The following is a 23,607-nucleotide window of genomic DNA, read 5'->3' as shown; positions in this document are numbered from 1 at the left end:
TGGCCGAGGTAGAAGTCAGGGGAGGAAGAGGAGGAGGAGGAAGAGGAGCGGGATAAGAAGCCGGACCCCCTGCACCAGCTCATCCTGCACTTCAGCCGGACGGCACTGACGGAGAAGAGGTGGGGGGGGGGGGGCGCCCGGACCCCTGGGTCCCCCCCCCAGGTGAGGGTGGGGGCCCCCAGACACCTGCGTCCCCCCGTGGGGGGGTCCCGGTGCACCCCTTTGAGGTGTGTCCCCCCCATCCCGCAGTAAGTTGGAGAAGGATCATTTGTACATGGCGTACGCTGGCATCATGGCCAAGGTGGGTCCTGCCCCCCCGTGCCCCCCCCCGTGCCCCCCCGTCTCCCCCCCCGCCCCTGTGCCCCCCCAACCACCCGGTGTGGGGCTGGGACCTGTCCCTGCTTGAGGGCAGGGGGGCTGCAGGGGGTGGGGGGGTCCCCAGGGATTGGGGGGCCCCCCAGGATGGCGCTGGGGGGGCTCAAATGGGGACACCCCCCCCGATTGTGCCCCCCCCCCCCAGAGCTGCCACATAGAGGAAGGAGAAGAGGAGGAGAAGAAGGAGGAGGAGAAGGAGGAGGAAGAAGCCGAGGACTCATTCGAGGTGGGTGCGGGGGCCCCCTGAGCCCCCCCGGACCCCTGTGACCCCCCCTGACCCCCCCCCGACCCCCCCAGGAGAAGGAGATGGAGAAGCAGAAGCTGCTGTACCAGCAAGCCCGGCTGCACACGCGGGGGGCGGCCGAGATGGTGCTGCAGATGATCAGCGCCTGCAAAGGTGAGACCCCCGTGAGCAGCCCCTCGCACGGGGGGGGGTCCTCGTGTGAGCCCCCCCCTCGCACGGGGGTCCTCGTGCAAGCGGCCCCCCCGGCACGGGGCCGTGGTGACGGTGCGGGGCGTTGGCAGGGGAGCGGGGCGACATGGTGTCCTCCACCCTCAAGTTGGGCATCTCCATCCTCAACGGGGGCAACGCCGAGGTGCAGCAGGTAGGAGGGCGTCCGTGCGTCCCCGTGTCCGTGCGTCCCCGTGTCCGTGCGTCCCCGTGTCCCCGTGTCCGTGCGTCCCCGTGTCCGTGCACAAGGCCGTGCAGGCACACGGGGCTGCGTCATTGCCGTGGGAGCGTGCACCGGGGTGCCCGTCCCGGCACGTCTGTCGCACGTCCGTGTGTCTGCACAGGTGTCCGTGTGTCTACAGACATATCCGCGCGCCCACAAGTCCATCCATCCATCCGTGTCCATCCATCCATCCGTGTCCGTACATCCATCCACGTGTCCATCCATCCATCCACGTGTCCACGCATGTGTCTGTGTCTCTGCACGTGTCCATACATCCATGTCCGTGCGTCCATGCACGTGTCCGTGCGTCCATCCACATGTCCATACGGCCATGCACGTGTCCGTACGACCTTGCACGTCTCTGTGTGTCCGTCCACGTGTCCATATGTCCACGCACACGTCCGTGTGTACGCCCACACGTGCTCCCATCCACCCGTCCACGCTTGTGTCTGCGCAAGCGCCCACGGGCACGTCTGTGTCCCCGTGATGGTGGCCGTGTCCGTCTGTCCACACGTGTCCCCGTGCCGGTGGCTGTGTCCATCTGTCCACATGTGTCCCCGTGCCGGTGACCGTGTCCATCTGTCCACATGTGTCCCTATGCTGGTGGCCATGTCCATCCGTCCACACGTGCCGGTGGCCAAGTCCATCTGTCCACATGTGTCCCTATGCCGGTGGCCATGTCCGCCTGTCTACACGTGTCCCCATGCCAGTGGCTGTGTCCATCTGTCCACATGTGTCCCCATGCTGGTGGCCATGTCCATCTGTCCACGTGTCCCCATGCTGGTGGCCATGTCTGTCCGTCCACACGTGCCGGTGGCCATGTCCATCTGTCCACATGTGTCCCTATGCCGGTGGCCATGTCCGTCTGTCTACACGTGTCCCCATGCCAGTGGCTGTGTCCATCTGTCCACGTGTCCCCATGCTGGTGGCCATGTCCATCTGTCCACGTGTCCCCATGCTGGTGGCCATGTCTGTCCGTCCACACGTGCCGGTGGCCGTGTCCATCTGTCCACATGTGTCCCCATGCCGGTGGCCATGTCCATCTGTCTATGTGTCCCCGTGCCGGTGGCTGTGTCCGTCTGTCCACACGTGTCCGTGTCCCCCCCAGAAAATGCTGGACTACCTGAAGGAGAAGCGGGAGGTCGGGTTCTTCCAGAGCGTCCAGGCCCTGATGCAGACCTGCAGGTGACGCCCGGGCTGGGGTCCCACCGCGGGTTTCGGGGTCCCCCCATGGGCTTTGGGGTCCCCTATGAGCATTGGGATCCCCCCACGGGCTTTGGGGTCCCCTATGGGCATTGGGGACCCCCTGCAGACATGGGGGTCCCCCGTGGGCATCGGGGTCCCCCCGCAGGCGTCAGGGACCCTCCATGGGTGCTCCACAGGTTCAGGGCTTTGGGGTGTCCCCCACGGTGGGGGGGCCCCCAAGACCTTCAGGGCCCCCATGGGCGGGATTGGATCCAGCTGGGGGGGGGGTCCCGGAGGGGTTTTGGGGGGGGCCCCATCCTGACCCCCCCCCGTGTCCCCGCAGTGTCCTGGACCTGAACGCCTTCGAGCGGCAGAACAAGGCGGAGGGGCTCGGCATGGTGACGGAGGAGGGGACGAGTGAGTGGGGGGGCCCTGCCCGGGCACCCCCCGGGACCCCCTCTACTGCCGCTGCCCCACTGGGGGGGGGGGCTGTGACTGGGGGGGGTCCCCATCCTGCGTCCCCCGTCCTGCTGCGCTGCTCCCCAAAGTCCCCGCTATTAATGTGGCGCTGAGCCCCTAATGCCCCCCCCCCCCCCCCGAGCCCTAATGCCCCCCCAAAGCCCTAATGCCCCCCCGGTCCCTAATACCCCCCAAAACCCTAATACCCCCTATAGCCCCGATACTCCTCTGTGCCCTTAACCCCCCCCAAGCCCTAATACCCCCCCCCGACCCCTAATACCCCCCTTGACCCCTAACAGGCCCCTAATACCGCCCCCCCGGGCCCCAATACCCCCCCCAGACCCCTAATACCTCCTCTGGGCTAATAACCCCCCCCAGCCCCTAATGCCCCCCCAATTCCTAATGCCCCCCAACCCCTAATGCCCCCCCCGGCCCCCCCACCCCACTCACCTCCTCTCTCCCCTTCTCTCCCCCATCCCGGCTCCTGGTGACAGTCATCAGCCGTGAGAACGGTAAATACTCCTCATCGTAGGGGCTATAGGGCTGGGGGGGTCTATAGGGGCTATAGGGCTGGGGGTGTCTATAGAGGCTATAGGGCTGGGGGGGTCTATAGGGGCTATAGGGCTGGGGGGGTCTATAGGGGCTATAGGGCTGGGGGGGGTCTATAGGGGCTATAGGGCTGGGGGGGTCTATAGAGGCTATAGGGCTGGGGGGGTCTATAGGGGCTATAGGGCTGGGGGGGGTCTATAGAGGCTATAGGGCTGGGGGGGTCTATAGGGGCTATAGGGCTGGGGGGGGTCTATAGGGGCTATAGGGCTGGGGGGGTCTATAGAGGCTATAGGGCTGGGGGGGTCTATAGGGGCTATAGGGCTGGGGGGGTCTATAGAGGCTATAGGGCTGGGGGGGGTCTATAGGGGCTATAGGGCTGGGGGGGTCTATAGAGGCTATAGGGCTGGGGGTGTCTATAGGGGCTATAGGGCTGGGGGGGTCTATAGGGGCTATAGGGCTGGGGGTGTCTATAGAGGCTATAGGGCTGGGGGGGGTCTATAGAGGCTATAGGGCTGGGGGGGTCTATAGAGGCTATAGGGCTGGGGGTGTCTATAGGGGCTATAGGGCTGGGGGGGTCTATAGGGGCTATAGGGCTGGGGGTGTCTATAGAGGCTATAGGGCTGGGGGGGGTCTATAGAGGCTATAGGGCTGGGGGTGTCTATAGAGGCTATAGGGCTGGGGGGGTCTATAGGGGCTATAGGGCTGGGGGGGGGTCTATAGAGGCTATAGGGCTGGGGGGTATCCTAGGGGCTGTAGGACTGGGGGGGGTCATCATAGGGTCTATAGGGTGTTATCATAGGGTCTATAGGGCTGGGAGGGTCATTGTAGGGTCTATAGGGTGTTATCATAGGGTCCATAGGGCTGGGGGGGTCATCATAGGGTCTATAGGGTGTTATCATAGGGTCTATAGGGCTGGGAGGGTCATTGTAGGGTCTATAGGGTGTTATCATAGGGTCCATAGGGCTGGGGGGGGTCATCGTAGGCTCTATAGGGTGTTATTGTAGGGTCTCTGGGGGTGCTGGAGGGGGTGGCACCGGCGTGGCCTCCCCGTGCCCTGTCCCCAGAGCAGGATGGGGACCCACGGCATGTCCCCACGGCCCCTGGCTGCCCCCCCCCCCCCCAGTGGCGTCCCCACAGCATGCCTGTCCCCGCTTGTCCCTGACCCCTCGGCCCCGCTGGCTGCCCCCTCCCCGTGCTAACCCCCTGCCACCCCGGGCGTCCCCCTGCCACCCTGGTGTCACCCCATGCCACGCCGGGGTGTCCCCATGCCCCCCTGGGTTGTCCTTGTGCCACACCTGGGTGCCCCCGTGCTGCCCTGGGGTGTCCCCATGCCATCCTGGTGTGTCCCCATGCTGCCCCAGGTTGTCCCTGTGCTGCCCCAGGACATCCCTGTGTCACCCCAGGTGTCCCCATGCCACCCTGGGTTGTCCCTGTGCCACCCTGGGGTGTCCCCATGCTGCCCCAGGACGTCCCTGTGCCACCCCGGGCTGTCCCCATGCCACCCTGGGGTGTCCCTGTGCCATCTTGGTGTGTCGCTGTTACCCCGGGGTGTCCCCGTGCCGCTGCAGCACGTCCCTACACCACCCCGGGATGTCACCTTGTGGCCCCCCCCCGCCCTGGCGTGGCCTGACCTTGGTCACCTGTGACACCGTGTGACCCTGACTTTGTCCCCGTGTGACCCCGTCCCCATCCCTGTCCCCCCCAGGGGAGAAGGTGATGTCCGACGATGAGTTCACGCAGGATCTCTTCCGGCTGCTCCAGCTGCTGTGCGAGGGGCACAACAACGGTGAGGGCACACGGGGGGACACGGGGGGACATGAGGGGACAGGAGGTACGGGGACATGGGGGCGTGGGGCCACAGCTATGGGGCAGAAGGGGACTTTGGGGGGCGCTGGTGTGGGAAGGGGCGTTGGAGGACCATGGGGCAGGAGAAGGAGCTATGGAGCAGGAGGGGTGATGGGGCAGCCGTGGGGGCCATGGGGCAGGTGTGGGGTGGCGGTAGGGTGGCCGTGGGGCTGGTCTCACCCCATTCCCCCCCCCGCCAGATTTCCAGAACTACCTGCGCACCCAGACGGGGAACACGACCACCATCAACATCATCATCTGCACCGTGGACTACCTGCTGCGCCTGCAGGTACCTGGCCCCACGGCGCCCCACAGTCCCCCCAGCCCCACAGTGTGGCCTCCAGCCTGGACCCCATCCCTAATCCCTGTCCCTGACCCACACCCCCTGCCCCAACCCACCTTCCCTGATCCATGTCCGTGATCTCCATCCCCGACCCACATCCCCATCCCTGTGCCCTCGTGCTACTGGTGGTCCCCATGTCCCCGTCCTCGTGCCCTCGTGCTGCTGGTGGTCCCACCGTCCCCGTCCCCGTGTCCTCGTGCTGCCGGTGGTCCCCGTGTCCCTGTCCCCCGCCGCTGACGGTCCCTGTCCGGTGGCAGGAGTCCATCAGCGACTTCTACTGGTACTACTCGGGGAAGGACGTGATCGACGAGCAGGGGAAGCGCAACTTCTCCAAGGCCATGGCCGTGGCCAAGCAGGTCTTCAACAGCCTCACCGAGTACATCCAGGTGAGCCCCCCCGAGCCCCCCCACCCCTCGCCGAGCACAGGAAGGTGGGATGGGCCCCGCAGCCCCCCACAATGTCCCTGGGGGGCTGAGGGTGGTGGTCCAAGATGGTTGGGGTCCCCAGGAGTCTTGGTGGCCTGGGGATCCTGGTGTCCCTGTATGTCCCTGGAAGGTCCCTGACGACCTGGGTGTCCAAGGGGTCCCAATGTCCCTGGGGGGGTCCCCAAGGACCCCAGTGTCCCAGGGGTCCCAATGTCCCTGTGGAGGTCCCCAAGGACCCCAGTGTCCCTGGGGATACCAATGTCCTTTGAGTTCCCAAGGACCCCAGTGTCCCTGGGTGTCCTGATATCACTGGGAGGTCCCTGATGATCCTGGTGTCCAAGGGGTCCCGATGTCCCTGGGAGGTCCCCAAGGTCCCTGGGGATCCCGATGTCCCTGGGAGGTCCCAAAGGACGCCGGTGTCCTGAGGGTCCCAATGTCCCTGGGAGGTCCCCAAGGACCCCGGTGTCCCAGGGATCTCAATGTACCCAGTGGTCCCCAAGGATCTCGATGTTCCTAGGGGTACCCAAGGTCCCTGGGAGTCCCCTAGGACCCTGGTGTCCCGGGGTCCCAATGTCCCTGGTGGTCCCCAAGGACCCTGATGACCCTGGGGGTGCCCCAGGGGTCCTGAAGTCCCTGGGGTCCCTGGAGGTCCCAAGGTCCCCAAAGCCCCTGGGGTCCCCAAGAGCCCCGATGTCCCAGGGCTCCCAGTGTCCCTGGTGGCCCCAATTCCCTGGGGGTCCCAGGACCCCCTGGGGGTCCCACTGTCCCCAGGGGGGTCTCTGGGGGTCCCCAGGGCCCGTGGTGCCAGCGCCCGCCGCCCGCAGGGTCCCTGCACGGGGAACCAGCAGAGCCTGGCCCACAGCCGCCTCTGGGACGCCGTCGTCGGCTTCCTCCACGTCTTCGCCCACATGATGAAGAAGCTGGCCCAGGTGGGCACTGGGAGGGCACTGGGAGCACTGGGAGCCCCCCCACACCCCCTACTAACCCGCTGCCCCCTCCTTGCTGTCCCCAAGGCGGGGAGGGTTGGGGACACACAAGTGCCCAGTGGCAACAGCAGCCCCCCCAACGACCCCCAACCCATCCCGTTGGCCCCGGGGCACCCTAAGGACCCCCCAAGCTGGGGGGGGGAACCCCACCATGCCCTGGGGGGACCCCACGACACCCCGGGGGGAACCCCGTGACACCCCGAGCCGGCTCTGACGGACCTTTCCGCCCCGCTGCCGCCAGATGGGCCAAACGCCGGGACCGCGGATGGGCGTAAGCACCCGCCGAGCCCCCCCGCCCCGTCCCCCTCCCCAGCGCTGCATGGCCTCGCTAACCCCCTCCCCGGCATGGCAGAGCCCCCCCGGGCCCCCCCCGCTTGGGTTGCGTGCGAGTTGGGGGGCCACCACCCACCCTCTGTCCCGTGGCGCGAGGAGCGGTGCTGGAGCGGGTCGTGCCCCCAGGTAAGGGGGTCCGGGGCCGTGGTGGGGGTCACGGCGTGGCGGGGGGGGCCACCTCGGGCTCATGGTGTCCCCCCGTTGTGTCGTGTGTCCCCCCCAGGACTCCAGCCAGATCGGGCTGCTGAAGGAGCTGCTGGACCTGCAGAAGGACATGGTGGTGATGCTGCTGTCCCTGCTGGAAGGTGGGGTCCCCTCGTCGTGTGTGTGTCCCCCCGGGGCGTCCAGGGACCCCTCTGCGGCCACGGGTGTCCCCAGAGTCCCCCCTGCCATCCGGGGTGTCCTCGCCGTCCCATGCCACCTGGGGTTAGGACATCCCATCCACCATCCAAGATGTCCTAATGCCACCCAGGGTCCCCGTGTCACCGGGGGGGTGTCCCCAAGACGAGGTCTCATCGCCATCCAGTCTGTCCCCGTGCCATCGGGGTGTCCCCTATCCCCCAGGGGGTCCCCTTACTCTCCAGGGTGTCCCTTGACCGTCCAAGGGGTCCCCTCATTCTTCAGGGTGTCCGTTGACCACCTGAGGTGTCCCTTGACCATCCAAGGGGTCCCCCACTCTCCAGGGTGCTCCCCACCACCCATGGTGGCCCATGCCACTTGAGGTGTCCCTTGACTATCCAAGGGGTCCCCTCACTCTCCAGGGTGTCCCTTGACCCCCTGGAGTGTCCCCTGTCCCTCAGGGTGTCCCCTTGCTCCCTAGGGTGCTCCCCACCACCCAGGGTGACCCATGCCACCTGAGGTGTCCTTGGCCACCTGGGGCGTCCGCTGGTCACCAGGGCTGTCCCCGTGCTCTCCAGGGTGTCTCCAGGCACCGGGGCTGTCCCCGCAGCACCCCCGGACCTGACGGGACACCCCCCCCTCCACAGGCAACGTGGTGAACGGGACCATCGCCCGGCAGATGGTGGACATGCTGGTGGAGTCCTCCAGCAACGTCACCATGATCCTCAAGTTCTTCGACATGTTCCTGAAGCTGCGCGACATTGTGGCCTCCGACGCCTTCCGCGACTACGTCTCGGACCCGCGAGGTCTCATCTCCAAGAAGGACTTCCAGAAGGCGATGGACAGCCAGAAGCAATACGAACCCGCCGAGATCCAGTTCCTCCTCTCCTGCTCCGAGGCGGACGAGAACGAGATGATCGACGTGGAAGCCTTCGCCGGGCGCTTCCAAGAACCTGCTCGCGACATCGGTTTCAACGTGGCCGTGCTCCTCACCAACCTCTCGGAGCACGTTCCCCATGACCAACGTCTCCGGACCTTCTTGGAGCAGGCGGCCAGCATCTTGGAGTACTTCCGTCCTTTTTTGGGCCGGATCGAGATCATGGGAGCGGCTCGACGGATCGAACGCCTCTACTTCGAGATCAGCGCCGCCAACAAGGCGCAGTGGGAGATGCCCCAAGTGAAGGAGTCCAAGCGCCAGTTCATCTTCGACGTGGTCAACGAGGGGGGGGAGGCCGAGAAGATGGAGCTCTTCGTCAACTTCTGCGAGGACACCATCTTCGAGATGCAGATCGCCTCTCGCCTCTCCGAGGAGGAGCCCCCCCGGGAAGGAGGGGAGGATGAGGAGCAGGAGGAGGAAGAGGAATCCGCCGACCCCACCGGCTCCCCGCCCCCCGCCGAACCCGCCTCGGCTTTCGGGGAGCTGCTGGCGGGGGCCGGGGGCTTGCGGCATTTCTTGGGGTCCCCCCAAACCTGGCGGCGCCGGTTGCGCCGGTTGCGCCGCCGGCCGGGCCGGGAGCTGGCGTGGGCGGCGGGGTCGGCCGCCGGCCGGGCGATGCTGGGGGGGCTGCTGGGGGGCTGGGGGGTGCTAGGGGCCGTGGGGCGCCTGGCCTGGACCTCCCTTTTCGGAGGGGGGCTGGTGGAGGGGGCGCAGCGGCTGGCCCTGGCCGAGCTGCTGGCCAGCATGCCCGACCCCACTCAGGACGCCGTGGGGGGCGGCGAGGCCGTGGGGGGCGCGGGAGGAGAGGAGGGGGGTCCCCAAGACCCCGTCCCCCCGCCCGCCCCCCACCTGCCGCAGCCCCCCGAGGAGGAGGAGGAGGAGGCGGCGGCGGCGGCGCCGGTGGCGGCTTTCGGGGTGCACAAGGAGCCCGGGCACTATCGGCTGGCGGCCCCCGACGCTCCCGGGGGGCTGGGGGACATCGGGGAGCCCCCCGCCGCCGAGCCCCCCACCCCCGAGGGGACCCCCATCCTCCGGAGGAAGATTGGGGTAGGCAGCTGGTGGGGGGGGTCCTATGGGGAGGGGATGCTCGGGGTCCCTATGGAGGGGGGGCAGGATGCTGGGGGGCTCGGCGGGGGGGGGACACCCCAGGGGTCCCCTATGGGGGAGCAGGACACTGGGGGGGGCCCCTGGGTGGGGCAGGACACTGGGGGGTCCCTATGGGGGGCAGGACCCTGGGCTCCCTCCCAGCAGTGGGGAGCAGAGCGGGGGTCCCCAGCGGGGCTTTGGGGGGGGCGAGTCTGTGCCCCCCCCGCCCCGGGCCTGATCCTGGCTCCCGCCGCAGGAGGACGGGGAGGAGGAGGTGGTGCAGGAGGAGCCGCAGAAGGAAGAGGAGCCGGCGGGCGAGGCGGAGAAAGCCGAGTAAGTGGGGGGCCGCATGGCCCCATGGCGGGGTGCACGGCCCCACTGGGGCTGTGGGGTGGGTGCATGGCCCCATTGGAGCTGTGGGGTGGGTGCACGGCCCCGTTGGGGCTGTGGGGTGGGTGCATGGCCCCATTGGAGCTGTGGGGTGGGTCCGTGGCCCCACTGGGGCTGTGGGGTGGGTGCATGGCCCCACTGGGGGGGTCCGTGGCCCCACTGGGGCTGTAGGGTGGGTGCACGGCCCCATTGGGGGGGTCCGTGGCCCCACTGGGGCTGTGGGGTGGGTGCACGGCCCCGTTGGGGGGGTCCGTGGCTCCATTGAGGCTATGGGGTGGGTGCGCGGCCCCGTTGGGGGGGTCCATGGCCCCACTGAGGCTGTGGGGTGGGTGCACGGCCCTGCTGGGGGGTGCCTGGCCCTGCTGGGGGGCTGTGGGGTGGGTGCACGGCCCCATTGGGGGGGTCCGTGGCCCCACTGGGGCTGTGGGGTGGGTGCACGGCCCCATTGGGGGGGTCCGTGGCCCCACTGGGGCTGTAGGGTGGGTGCATGGCCCCACTGGGGGGTCCGTGGCCCCACTGGGGCTGTGGGGTGGGTGCACGGCCCCATTGGGGGGTGCCTGGCCCTGCTGGGGGGCTGTGGGGTGGGTGCCCAGCCCCATTGGGGGGGTCCGTGGCCCCACTGGGGCTGTGGGGTGGGTGCACAGCCCCACTGGGGGGGTCCGTGGCCCCATTGAGGCTATGGGGTGGGTGCACGGCCCCGTTGGGGGGTGCCTGGCCCTGCTGGGGGGCTGTGGAAGGGCGGAGGGTCCCGCTGGAGGCCCCCACCCAGGCAGCACCCTCGCCCCAGCACGGAGAACGGGGAGAAGACGGGGGCGGAGGGGGCCGAGGGGGGGCCCGAGCCGGGGCCCCCGCCAAGAGGAGGAAATCGGTGCCCCGGGAGCGCAAGGAGCCGCCGGCCGAGGCAGCCTTCGAGTTCTGGGCTGAGCTGGAGGTCCAGAGGGTCAAAATTCCTGGTACGGGGGGGGCCGAGGGGCCGGGGGGGGGGCCGGGACCCCCCATTGCCTGAGCACCGGGACCCCCATCCCTGGGGGGGCAGCCTGGGGCAGGGGGGCAATGGGACCCCCAGCAATGGGGATGGACCCTGGGGGGGTGCTCGGGGGGGGGGCCCTGGGGCTGGGCTCCCCCCCAGCCCTGAGCGTGTGTCGTGTGTGTGTGTCCCCCCCCCGTGCAGAACTACCTGTCCAGGAACTTCTACAACCTGCGGTTCCTGGCGCTCTTCCTCGCCTTCGCCATCAACTTCATCCTCCTCTTCTACAAGGTCTGCGTCCCTGGGGGGTGTCAGATGGGGGGGGCACCCCGACCCTGGGTCCCATGGGGGGGGGGTGTCAGATGGGGTGGGGGGCACCCCTGACCCTGGGTCCCCATTGGGGGGGTGTCAGATGGGGGGGGGCACCCCCGACCCCTGGGTCCCATGGGGGGGGGGTGTCAGATGGGGTGGGGGCACTCCGGACCCCTGAGTCCCATTGGGGAGGTGTCAGATGGGGTGGGGGGCACCCCTGACCCCTGGGTCCCCATTGGGGGGGTGTCAGATGGGGTGGGGGGCACCACTGGGTCCCCATTGGGGGGGGGGTGGGATGGGTTGGGGGGCACCCCTGACCCCTGGGTCCTCATTGGGGGGGGTGGGATGGGGTGGGGGCACTCCGGACCCCTGGGTCCCCATTGGGGGGGTGTCAGGTGGGGTGGGGGACACCCTGGACCCCTGGGTCCCTATTGGGGGGGTGTCAGATGGGGTGGGGACACCCCAGACCCCTGGGTCCCCCGTGGGGGGGTGTGGGACAAGGTGGGGGACCCCGTCCCCCTGGGTCCCTGGTGGGGGGGGGCTGTGGGGTCCGTAGGTCCCCCGGGGTTGGGCGGGTGCCGCAGCGGCTCCTGGCCCCCCCCGGCGCTGAGCGGAGCCCCCCCAGGTGTCGGAGCACCCCCCCGGGCGCGGAGGAGGAGCGGAGGGCTCGGGGCTGGCGGCGGCGGCCGAGGAGGAGGGGGGGGGCCGAGGCCGGGGGGGCCGGGGAGGAGAGCGTGGTCTACTACTTCCTGGAGGAGAGCACGGGCTACATGCAGCCGGCGCTGCAGGGCCTGGCCCTGGCCCACACCCTCGTCGCCTTCCTCTGCATCATCGGCTACAACTGCCTCAAGGTGCGCCCGGCCACGCCCTGCCACGCCCTGCCCCCGGCCACGCCCCCGGGCCACGCCCGCGCCTGGTCCCACCCCCCCACACACACACTTGGCATCAGTAGCTGGCCATGCCAGGCTACCCATGGCCACGCCCATCTGCTTTGGCCACGCCCCTTTATGGTGCCACGCCCCTTTTCGTGTGCCACGCCCCCAATTGGCCACGCCTGCTCACCTGCCACGCCCACCCCGGTCCCCTGCCCCTGCTCACACCTCGGCACCAGCATCTGGCCCTGGCCACGCCTCCCTACCTGGTGGCCACGCCCACTTGTGCATGGCCACGCCCCTGTCTCCTGCTGACCCCTCCCAGGGGCTGGGAGACCCCCCCCCCGACCTGGGCTGTGTCCCCCGTGTCCCCCATGTCCCCCCATGTCCCTGCTGACCCCGTGTCCCCACTGACCCCGTGTCCCCACTGACCCTGTGTCCCTGCTGACCCCTGTGTCCCCCGCTGACCCCATGTCCCTGCTGACCCTGTCCCCCCATGTCCCCCCCAACGCTGTCCCTACGTCCCCCCACGACCCTGTTCTCAACACCCCACTGCTCCCATGTCCCCCCCCGTGTCCCCCCTGACCCCATCCCCATGTCCCCCCCCCGTGTCCCCCCTGACCCCGTCCCCATGTCTCCCCCGTGTCCCCCCTGACCCTGTCCCTGTGTCCCCCCCATGTCCCCCGTGTCCCCTGCTGACCCATGTCCCTGCTGACCCCGTGTCCCTGCTGACCCCATGTCCCCCCCCAACACTGTCCCTACATCCCCCCACGACCCTGTTCTCATCACCCACTGCTCCCCCTGCTCCCCCCGTGTCCCCCCCGACCCCGTCCCCGTGTCCCCCCCCGTGTCCCCCCCGTGTCCCCCCGTCCCCAGATCCCGCTGGTGATCTTCAAGCGGGAGAAGAGGTGGCACGTCGCCTGGAGTTTTCGGGGCTCTACATCACCGAGCAGCCGCCCGACGATGACGTCAAGGGCCAGTGGGAACCGCCTGGTGCTCAACGCCCAGTACGGGGGGGCCGGGGGGGCCGGGGGGGGCCGGGGGCCCTGCTGGTGCTCCACACCCAGTACGGGGGTCCTGGGGGGTGCTGGGTGACCAGTGGGACCGGCTGGCGGTCAGTGCCCAGTATGGGGGTCCTGGGGGACCGGTGAGACCAGCTGGGGGTCCCCTGGGCCCCCCCCCCAGGCCAGATGTGGCTGCTGGGGGGGGGACACACACACAGGGCCCCCCCCTGACCCGCCCTGTCCCCACAGGTCCTTCCCCAGCAACTACTGGGACAAGTTTGTCAAGAGGAAGGTGAGGGGGGTCCCGCAGCCCCGGCGGCGGGGGGGACACCCTGATGTGTGTGTCCCCCCCAAACCGTGTCCCCCCCCCCCGACCGTGCCCCCCCCCAGGTGCTGGAGAAATACGGGGACATCTACGGCCGCGAGCGCATCGCCGAGCTGCTGGGGATGGAGCTGGCCAGCCTGGAGATCGGGGCGCAGGGGGAGAGGAAGCCCCCCCCCCGACAGCTCCCTCCTCACCTGGTGGGTGCGGGGGGCTCCCCCGGGGGGGCTCGGCCCCGTTCTGGGGGTCCCCATCGCACCCTCACCCCCCCCCCCCGTGTGCCCCCCCCCAGGATCACATCCATCGACATCAGGTACCAGATCTGGAAGTTCGGGGTCATCTTCACCGACAACGTGAGTGGGGGGCTCGGGGGGGTGGGGAGGTCAAGGGGGGGGGGCTCGGGGTGGTGGGGGGGCTCGGGGTGATGGGGGGGGGCTCGGGGTGATGGGGTCTGGGGGTGGGGGACCCACAGGGATGGGGGCCCAGGGTGATGAGGGTCCTGGGGGTGATGGGGGGCAGGACCCCACTGGGCTGGGGGGGGGTTCAGGCACTGGGGGGGGTCCGAGGTGCTGGGGGGTGTCCCAGGCGCTGGGGGGGGGTCCCAGGCTCTGGGGGGGGGTGGGACCCCCAGAAAGGGGGGGTCCCAGGGCGATGAGGGTCCCGGGGTGATGGGAATCGGGACCTTGCAGGGATGGGGGCCCCAGGGTGAGGAGGGCCCCAGGGTGACAGGGGTGCGGGACCCCCGGCGATGGGGGTGCCAGGCCGCGGGGGTGACCCCCCCCGTTGTGTGTCCCCCCCCCCAGTCCTTCCTCTACCTCACCTGGTACATGGCCATGATCCCTGCTGGGCCACTACAACAACTTCTTCTTCGCCTCCCACCTCCTGGACATCGCCATGGGGGTGAAGGACGCTGCGCACCATCCTCTCCTCCGTCACCCACAACGGCAAGCAGGTGGGTGGGGGCCGGGCGGGGGGGCACGGCGGCGGGGGGGGGCACCCCGCTGAGGCATCCCCGTGCCCCCTCCCCAGCTGGCGATGACGGTGGGGCTGCTGGCCCGTGGTCGTGTACCTCTACACCGTGGTGGCCTTCAACTTCTTCCGCAAGTTCTACAACAAGAGCGAGGATGAGGACGAGCCCGACATGAAGTGCGACGACATGATGACGGTCCTGTGGGGTGGGGGCCGGGGCGGGGGGGCCGGGGAGCCGGGAGGGACCCCGAGGGGTCCCTGGGGTGCTCCTGGGAGCATCCATGGGGTCCCTGGGGTGGTTGGGGTGGTCCTGGGGCAGCTCTGGGGTCCCTGGGGTGGTTCTGGGGGGTCCTGGGGCATCTCTGGGGTCCCTGGGGTGGGTCCTGGGGGGTCCTGGGGCATCTCGGGGGTCCCTGGGGGTGGTTCTGGGGAGTCCTGGGGCATCTCGGGGGCACCTGGGGTGGTCCTGGGGGGTCCCTGGGGAGTCCAGTGGGGCTCTGGGGGATCCTGGGGCATCTCTGGGGTCCCTGGAGTGGTTCTGGGGGGTCCTGGGGCATCTCGGGGGTCCCTGGAGTGGTCCTGGGGGGTCCTGGAGGCATCTCTGGGGTCCCTGGAGTGGTTCTGGGGGGTCCTGGGGTATCTTGGGGGTCCCTGGAGTGGTCCTGGGGGGTCCTGGAGGCATCTCTGGGGTCCCTGGGTGGTCCCTGGGGCATCTCTGGGTCCCCTGGAGTGGTTCTGGGGGGTCCTGGGGTATCTTGGGGGTCCCTGGGGTGGTTCTGGGAAGTCCTGGGGCATCTCGGGGTCCCTGGGGTGGTCCTGGGGGGTCCTGGAGAGTCCAGTGGGGCTCTGGGGGTCCTGGAGGTTGCCGGGGGGGGCGGTCCTGAGGGGTCCCTGGTGGGAACTGAGGGGTCCGGGGTGGTCCCGGGACATCCAAGGGGTCCCTGGGACAGTCCCGGGGGGTCTCTGGAGGGTCCCTTTGGATGAGTTGGGGGTCTCTGGGATGGTTCAGGGGGGGGCTGGGGGGGTCGTGGAGGTGGAGCTGGGATCCGCGGGGGCACCCAGGGGGTCCCTGGGGGGTCGGGGGTGACGAGGGGGTCCCTGGGGGGTCGGGGGTGGCCCCCGGGTGTCCGGAGGGTCCCTGGGGGGGTCCGGGATGGTGCTGGCGAGTCCTGGGGGTCTGGGGGCTCCCTAGAAGGGGTTTGGGGCTCCCTGGGGGGGGATAGGGTCCCTGGGGGGCAGCTGGGGGTCCGGGGGGGGGCGCTGACCCCCCTGTGCCCCCCCCCAGTGCTACCTGTTCCACATGTACGTGGGGGTTCGGGCCCGGGGGGGGCATCGGGGACGAGATCGAGGACCCCGCGGGGGACGACTACGAGCTGTACCGCGTCGTCTTCGACATCACCTTCTTCTTCTTCGTCATCGTCATCCTCCTGGCCATCATCCAGGTAGGGCCCCCCCCGGGGCTGGGGGGGGAGCCTATGGGGGGGGTCTGCACCCCGGTGACCCCCCCTCGTGTCATGCCCCCCCCCAGGTCTGATCATCGACGCTTTCGGGGAGCTGCGGGACCAGCAGGAGCAGGTTGAAGGAGGACATGGAGGTGAGTGACCCCCCCGGGGGCGCAGGACGCCGGGGTCCCCCACCCGGCGGGGGGTCCCTGACCCCCCCCCTCGCCCCCCCCCCAGACGAAATGTTTCATCTGCGGCATCGGGAGCGACTATTTCGACACGACCCCCCCCACGGCTTCGAGACCCACACGCTGGAGGAGCACAACCTGGCCAACTACATGTGAGGGGCTGGGGGGCACGGGGGGGCGCGGGGGGGGGGGCGGGGGGGGGGGGCAGGGGGGGGGCAGGGGGTCCCCAGCCCCCCCCACTGATCGCTGCCCCCCCCCCCCAGGTTCTTCCTGATGTACCTGATCAATAAGACGAGACGGAGCACACGGGGCAGGTGAGACCCCGGGGACATGGGGGGGGGGCACACCGGGGGGGGGCACACCGGCCATGGGGGGGTCTCACCACCCGGGGGGGGCACGGGGCTTGTGCAGGAGCTGGGGGGGGGTCCCATGGGTGCAGGCAGGTTGCATGGGGGGGCCCTTATGTGCGGGATATAGGGGGGCATTGGGTGGGGGGGGTCACCCATCGCCGGTGGGCGGAGGGAGCCGCGGGGTGGGGGGGTCCCAGCCCTGACCCCCCCCCCCCCAACCTGCCCCCCCCACAGGAGTCCTACGTCTGGAAGATGTACCAGGAGCGCTGCTGGGATTTCTTCCCCGCCGGCGACTGCTTCCGCAAGCAGTACGAGGATCAGCTGGGGTGACCCCCCCGGGGCCCCCCCCGGCACCCCCCGCTCCCCCCTCTAAGTGCCTTGTCTGCGGGGGGGGGCCGCTTGCCTCCACGCCAATAAACCCCGGAGAGTGTCGCTGCCCCCCCGCCTCCTTCTTGCCCCCCCCATCAGACCCCCCCCATCAGACCCCCCCCAAACACAGCGATTCGGGGGCTCTTCAGGTTTTTTTGGGGGGTGCAAATAATTACAAACTGTCAGCAAAAGAAGGGAGATGCTGGGGGGGGGCACAGCCCACCCATGGGTGCTGGTCTGGCTGGGGGGGGGGCCCAGCTCAGCCTCTCCACCCCCCCAGACCGGTGGGGGACCCCATCCCGGTGGGGGGGGTCACGCCTGGATGTAGATGTTGCTGTAAGCGTTCGCCTCATCGGTGGGGCGCGTCTCCAGGACGAGGGTGCTGGGGGGGGGGGGAGATGGGGGGTCAGGGTGGGGGTGCCCCCCCCAGACCCCCCCGGACCCCCTCCCGGGCCCCCCCAGTTTGTACCTGTGGGAGCTGAGCAGGCGGAAGGTCCAGCGCTGGTCCCGCAGTTCCTCGATCAGCTGGGGGGGGGAGTGGGGCTGGGTGTGGGAGGGGTCCCCAGGGATGTGAGGGGTCCCCAAATATCGGGGGGGGGTCCCCAGGGATGGGGGGGGGTCTCCTGCAGCCCCGGGGATCAGGTCCCCAGGGTTTGGGGGGGGGGTCTCTGCCCCCCCACGGTTTGGGGGGGGGTCTCTGCCCCCCAGGGTTTGGGGGTACGGGGTAGGGGGGGCCGGGGGGGGGGCTCACCTGTGCGGACCCCACCTGCCGCACCTGCACCCCGTGGCGCCAGAAGGGCCTGGACACAGCCGCGGACCAGCGCTGGGGGGGGGGGATCAGAGCTGGGCACCCCCCCTGCACCCCTGAGCCCCCCACAAGCCCCCAGCACCCCCCTGAGCCCCCCATTCCCCCCCAGCACCCCCCAGTTCCCCCTGAGCCCCCCAGTCTCCCCCCCAGCATCCCCATTGCCCCCCAGCACCCCAGTTCCCCCCCAGTGCCCCCCCGACCCCCGCATTGCCCCCCAGCACCCCCATTTCCCCCCCAGCACCCCCATTCCCCCCCAGTGACCCCCTGACCCCCCATTCCCCTCCAGCGCCCCCCCCGACCCCCCCATTTCCCCCCCCCCAGCGCCCCCCCCGACCCCCCCATTGCCCCCCAGCACCCCCATTCCCCCCCAAGCGCCCCCCCGACCCCCCCATACCCCCCCAGCACCCCCCTGACCCCCCCATTTCCCCCCCCCCCGGCCCCCCCACACCCACCCACGGCCTCCACGGCCACGTCGAAGGGGATGTCGGGGGCCGCCCCCCCCCGGGCCGGGGCTCCCTGCAGCGTCACCAGCTTCACGCTCCCTGGGGGGGGCACGGGTCAGCCCCGCTGGGACCCCCCCCGGGACCCCCCCGGGACCCCCCCGGGACCCCCCCCGGGACCCCCAGGACCCCCCGGGACCCCCCGCGGGACCCCCCCGGGAACCCCCCCCGGGACCCCTGCGGGACCCCCCCCCGGACCCCCCCGGACCCCCCCGGGACCCCCAGGACCCCCCGGGACCCCCCGCGGGACCCCCCGGGACCCCCCGGGACCCCCCCCGGGACCCCCAGGACCCCCCGGGACCCCCCGCGGGACCCCCCCGGGACCCCCCCGGGACCCCCCCAGGACCCCCGGGACCCCCCGCGGGACCCCCAGGACCCCCCGGGACCCCCCCGGGACCCCCAGCCCTGCAAGGGCAGCCCAGTCCCATCCGCCTGCCACCGCCACGGACAGACGGAATGGGTGGATGGACGGGTGGATGGACAGACGGACTGATGCATAGATGGATGGGTGGACGGACAGATGGATGCACAGGTGGATGGACAGGTGGATGGACCGATGGACAGATGCATGGATGGATGGATGGGTGGACAGACAGATGGACAGATGCATGATGGACAGATGGATGGGTGGATGGACGGATGCATGGATGGATGGGTGGGTGGACGGACAGACGCATTGATGGACAGATGGATGGATGGGGTGACGGACAGACGGACGGATGCATTGATGGACGGATGGATGGATGGGGTGACGGATGGATGCATGGGTGGACGGACAGACGGATGGACAGACAGACGCATGAACACGTGGGCGGATGGACCAGACGGACGGACTCACGGTCCAGCAGGACCAGCACGGTCTCGCTGTCCAGCTGCGTCACCTGCACGGGGCCGGGGCAGGAGGGCTCTGCGAGGGGGGGGCAGTGGTGAGGGGGGACCCCAACCCCCTCTGCACCCCCCAAAGCCCCCCCGGGCCCCCCCGAACCCCCCGGGCCCCCCGGCTGCGGATGGAGCCTTCTGGGTGGAATGCGGGACCCCCGACACCCCCAGGGACCCCCAGCCTTGGCACAGGACCCCCCCAACTCCCCTCTAGGTCCCCTCAGATGGGTAGGGGACCCCCCAATCCCCCAGGGACCCCCAAATCCCCCAGGGACCCCCAGACTGAGCACAGGGCCCCCCAAATCCCCCAGGGACCCCCAAATCCCCCAGGACCCCAAATCCCCCAGGGACCCCCAAATCCCCCAGGGACCCCCAGACTGAGCACAGGGCCCCCAAATCCCTCTGGGACCCCCAAATCCCCAGGGACCCCAACTCCCCCAGGCTGCCCAGCCAGAGCACAGGACCCCCAAATCCCCCAGGACCCCCAAATCCCCCAGGACCCCAAATCCCCCAGGGACCCCCACATCCCCCAGGGACCCCAACTCCCCCAGGCTTCCCAGCCAGAGCACAGGGCCCCCAAATCCCCCTGGGACCCCCAAATCCCCCAGGGACCCCCAGACTGAGCACAGGACCCCCAAATCCCCCTGGGACCCCCAAATCCCCCAGGGACCCCAACTCCCCCAGGCTGCCCAGCCACAGCCCGGGAGCCCCAACAGCCCGGGTCCCCCCAGACCCCCCGGTGCCCCCCGAAGCCCCCCGGGCCCCCCCGCCCGGCTGACCGGAGCCGGCGTGGGCGAACCAGGAGGTGAGGGAGTTGAGGTTGATGGTGTGGAAGAGGACGGGGCGCCGCGGGCGAGGGCCGGGGCTGACCCCGATGCAGACGCTGGGGAACTCCTCGCCGGGGTCACCAGCAGCTCGAAGACCCGCAGCGGCGAGGGCAGCGGGAAGTCGAAGTGCTGGGGACACGGGACGTGGGACACGGGGACACAGAGTGGGACACGGGGACATGGGCAACCACCGTGGGGACACAGGGACATGGGACACGGGGACCCAGAGTGGGGACACAGGGACATGGGGGCATGGGCGACCACCATGGGGACCCAGAGTGGGGACACGGGGACGTGGGGACATGGGCAACCACCATGGGGACACGGGGACGTGGGGACACGGGGACACAGAGTGGGACACGGGGACATGGGCAACCACCGTGGGGACACAGGGACATGGGGACACGGGGACCCAGAGTGGGGACACAGGGACATGGGGGCATGGGTGACCACCATGGGGACCCAGAGTGGGGACACGGGGACGTGGGGACACGGGGACACAGAGTGGGACATGGGGACATGGGCAACCACCGTGGGGACACAGGGACATGGGGACCCAGAGTGGGGACATGGGGACATGGGCAACCACCATGGGGAGACGGGTACGTGGGGACATGGGGACACAGAGTGGGACACGGGGACATGGCAACCACCGTGGGGACACAGGGACATGGGGACACGGGGACCCAGAGTGGGGACACAGGGACATGGGGACGTGGGGATGTGGGGGCATGGGCGACCACCATGGGGACCCAGAGTGGGGACATGGGGACGTGGGGAAACGGGGACACAGAGTGGGGACACGGGGACGTGGGGATGTGGGGGCATGGGCAACCACCATGGGGACATGGGGACGTGGGGACACGGGGACCCAGAGTGGGGACATGGGGACATGGGCAACCACCGTGGGGACACAGGGACATGGGGACCCAGAGTGGGGACATGGGGACATGGGCAACCACCATGGGGAGACCGGGTACGTGGGGACACGGGGACACAGAGTGGGACACGGGGACATGGGCAACCACCGTGGGGACACAGGGACATGGGGACACGGGGACCCAGAGTGGGGGACACAGGGACATGGGGACGTGGGGATGTGGGGGCATGGGCGACCACCATGGGGACCCAGAGTGGGGACATGGGACGTGGGGAAACGGGGACCCAGAGTGGGGACATGGGGACATGGGCAACCACCATGGGGACACAGGACACGGAGGACGTGGGGGCATGGGTGACCACCATGGGGACACGGGGACATGGGGACACGGGGACCCAGAGTGGGGACATGGGGACAGGGGCAACCACCATGGGGACACAGGGACATGGGGACACGGGGACCCAGAGTGGGGACACAGGGACATGGGGGCATGGGCGACCACCATGGGGACACAGGGACACGGGGACGTGGGGACGTGGGTGACCACCATGGGGACACGGGGACATGGGGACACGGGGACCCAGAGTGGGGACATGGGGACATGGGCAACCACCATGGGGACACAGGGACACGGGGACGTGGGGACATGGGGGCATGGGCGACCACCATGGGATGTGGGGACACAGGGACTCAGCGTGGGGACACAGGGACGTGGGGCCACGGGCAACCACCATGGGGACACAGGGACATGGGGACCCAGCATGGGGATGTGGGGACATGGGCAACCACCATGGGGACAGAGGGATGTGGGGACACAGGGACCTAGAGTGGGGACACGGGGATGTGGGCCACGGGGCCGCGGGGGCACAGGAACCCACCACAGTGACACGGGAATGTGGGGACAGAGGGACACAGGGACAGGGGGACCTGCCACAGGGGACAGGGGTGCTTGGGGACACGGGGCCCCCCCCGAGGGGACAGGGGGGTCCCTACCTTGACCAGCATGAACTTCTGCAGGGGCTGGTACCACTGCAGCAGCACCACGCCCGTGTCCAGCGCCCCGCACAGGTAGTGACACCCCGTCTGCCCGTTCCTGGCTGGGGACACCGGGGACCCCGTCAGGCCCCCCCGGCCCCCCCAGCCCGAACCCCCCGGCCCCCCCGGCCCCCACGCACCCACAGCAGCAGGTCCGGCAGCCCTTGGTGTCGGGGATCTTGGTGGAGGTGACGTTCTTCCTGGGGGGGACACGCGACACGGTGGGGTCCCCTGGGGTGCAGCCGGACCCCGGGGTGGCCCCCGTGTCCCCCCCTCCCGGCACCTCGCGTGTCCCTCAGGCTCAGCCCGGAGCTGGGGGGGTCCCAGTGTCTGGGGGGGGGTGATGGGGGTCCCCCCATATCTAGGCTGCAGGACTGGGGGTGCCCCCCATTACCTGTACAGCAGGATTGGGGGGTCTGGGGGTCCCCCCCATTACTGTACAGCAGGATTGGGGGTCTGGGGGTCCCCCCCATATCTGGGCAGCAGGACTGGGGCTCTGGGGGTCCCCCCATTACCTGGGCAGCAGGATTTGGGGGTCTGGGGGTCTCCCCCATTACCTGTACAGCAGGATTGGGGCTCTGGGGGTCCCCCCGTACCTGGGCAGCAGGATTTGGGGGTCTGGGGGTCCCCCCCATTACCTGTACAGCAGGATTGGGGGTCTGGGGGTCCCCCATACCTGGGCAGCAGGATTGGGGGTCTGGGGGTCCCCCCCATTACCTGTACAGCAGGATTGGGGTCTGGGGTCCCCCATACCTGGGCAGCAGGATTGGGGGTCTGGGGGTCCCCCCATTACCTGGGCAGCAGGATTGGGGGGTCTGGGGGTCCCCCCCATTACCTGTACAGCAGGATTTGGGGTCTGGGGGTCCCCCATACCTGGGCAGCAGGACTGGGGGGTCTGGGGGTCCCCCATACCTGGGCAGCAGGCGGTGGGGGGAGATGTGCACCCCCGGGCGCTGCTCCCTCTTGCTCTGCTCGTAGAGCCCCAGCAGGCTGTGGGAGTAGAGCTGGGGGGTCTTCCCTGGGGGGCGCGGGGGGGTCAGCGGGGCCTGGGGGTCCCCCAGCCCCCCCCAGCCCCCCAAAATCCCCACACTCACCCGAGACGGACATGAGGACGTTGCCGATGGAGTAGAGCCAGGAGGTGCGGCTGTGGTAGAGCTGGGGGGGGGTCAGGGGACCGGGACCCCCAGAGCCCCCCCCTGGACCCCCAGAACCCCCCCGGGACCCCCAGGACCCCCCCCGGACCCCCCCAGGCCCCCCCCCGGCCCCCCCAGACCCACCAGCTCCAGCGTGGCCTCGGACTCGCTCTGGTTCAGGGTGAAGATCCCCTCCTCCGCGGCCAGGATGAGGTGGGGGTCTGGGGGGGACAGGGGGTCAGGGCCATGTCCCCTCCTGTCACCCCACTGCCCCCCGAGGTCCCCGAGGCACCCCAGTGTCCCCGGGGACCCCATCCCATGTCCCCAGTGCACCCCCTGATGTCCCCAATGTCCCTACCGCACCCCCAGTGCCCCCCAATGTCCCCAATGCCCCCCGATGTCCCCAGTGCCCCCACCCAGTGTCCCCAGTGTCCCCCAATGTCCCCAATGCCCCCACCCAGTGTCCCCAGTGCCCCTCAATGTCCCCAGTGCCCCCCCAATGTCCCCAATGCCCCTCCGTGTCCCCCATGCCCCCAATGTCCCAAATGCCCCACCCAGTGTCCCCAGTGTCCTCCAATGTCCCCAGTGCCCCCTCAATGTCCCCAGTGCCCCCACCCTGTGTCCCCAGTGTCCCCCAATGTCCCCCATGCCCCCCAATGTCCCCAATGCCCCTCAATGTCCCCAGTGCCCCCCCAATGTCCCAAATGCCCCCACCCAGTGTCCCCAGTGTCCTCCAATGTCCCCAATGCCCCCCAATGTCCCAGTGCCCCACCCTGTGTCCCCAGTGTCCCCCAATGTCCCCCATGCCCCCCAATGTCCCCAAA

General features: G+C 69.8%; 2 protein-coding genes across 2 annotated transcripts in view; one reads left to right on the top strand and one right to left on the bottom strand.

Moving 5' to 3' along the window:
• The window catches only part of RYR1 (ryanodine receptor 1), a 68,338-nt gene extending 51,656 nt beyond the window's left edge, over positions 1-16,682 (top strand). Inside the window, 42 exon segments of the mRNA XM_059833152.1 lie at positions 13-119; positions 250-301; positions 521-601; positions 673-772; positions 901-980; positions 2,158-2,234; positions 2,578-2,651; positions 3,188-3,205; positions 4,948-5,028; positions 5,288-5,376; positions 5,688-5,816; positions 6,680-6,784; positions 7,398-7,479; positions 8,161-9,497; positions 9,793-9,869; positions 10,714-10,763; positions 10,766-10,869; positions 10,871-10,879; positions 11,098-11,184; positions 11,831-11,916; positions 11,918-12,056; positions 12,954-12,978; positions 12,981-13,063; positions 13,065-13,084; positions 13,331-13,373; positions 13,472-13,573; positions 13,575-13,603; positions 13,696-13,756; positions 14,207-14,239; positions 14,241-14,309; positions 14,311-14,355; positions 14,433-14,459; positions 14,461-14,568; positions 15,658-15,693; positions 15,695-15,813; positions 15,899-15,950; positions 15,952-15,966; positions 16,052-16,099; positions 16,102-16,154; positions 16,266-16,288; positions 16,291-16,316; positions 16,587-16,682. Coding sequence (XP_059689135.1) covers positions 13-119; positions 250-301; positions 521-601; positions 673-772; positions 901-980; positions 2,158-2,234; positions 2,578-2,651; positions 3,188-3,205; positions 4,948-5,028; positions 5,288-5,376; positions 5,688-5,816; positions 6,680-6,784; positions 7,398-7,479; positions 8,161-9,497; positions 9,793-9,869; positions 10,714-10,763; positions 10,766-10,869; positions 10,871-10,879; positions 11,098-11,184; positions 11,831-11,916; positions 11,918-12,056; positions 12,954-12,978; positions 12,981-13,063; positions 13,065-13,084; positions 13,331-13,373; positions 13,472-13,573; positions 13,575-13,603; positions 13,696-13,756; positions 14,207-14,239; positions 14,241-14,309; positions 14,311-14,355; positions 14,433-14,459; positions 14,461-14,568; positions 15,658-15,693; positions 15,695-15,813; positions 15,899-15,950; positions 15,952-15,966; positions 16,052-16,099; positions 16,102-16,154; positions 16,266-16,288; positions 16,291-16,316; positions 16,587-16,682 — 4,077 coding nt within the window.
• Positions 16,683-17,033: 351 nt separating this feature from the next.
• The window catches only part of MAP4K1 (mitogen-activated protein kinase kinase kinase kinase 1), a 7,207-nt gene continuing 633 nt past the window's right edge, over positions 17,034-23,607 (bottom strand). Inside the window, 12 exon segments of the mRNA XM_059833151.1 lie at positions 17,034-17,103; positions 17,191-17,246; positions 17,473-17,544; positions 17,986-18,071; positions 18,868-18,936; positions 19,688-19,813; positions 19,816-19,864; positions 21,609-21,708; positions 21,791-21,850; positions 22,563-22,668; positions 22,745-22,805; positions 22,928-23,004. Coding sequence (XP_059689134.1) covers positions 17,034-17,103; positions 17,191-17,246; positions 17,473-17,544; positions 17,986-18,071; positions 18,868-18,936; positions 19,688-19,813; positions 19,816-19,864; positions 21,609-21,708; positions 21,791-21,850; positions 22,563-22,668; positions 22,745-22,805; positions 22,928-23,004 — 932 coding nt within the window.

This window comes from Gavia stellata, chromosome 41 (assembly GCF_030936135.1).
Source record: "Gavia stellata isolate bGavSte3 chromosome 41, bGavSte3.hap2, whole genome shotgun sequence".
Lineage (NCBI taxonomy): Eukaryota > Metazoa > Chordata > Aves > Gaviiformes > Gaviidae > Gavia > Gavia stellata.
Note: the sequence above shows the minus strand (reverse complement) of the source record. Positions and strands in the feature narration are given on the sequence as shown.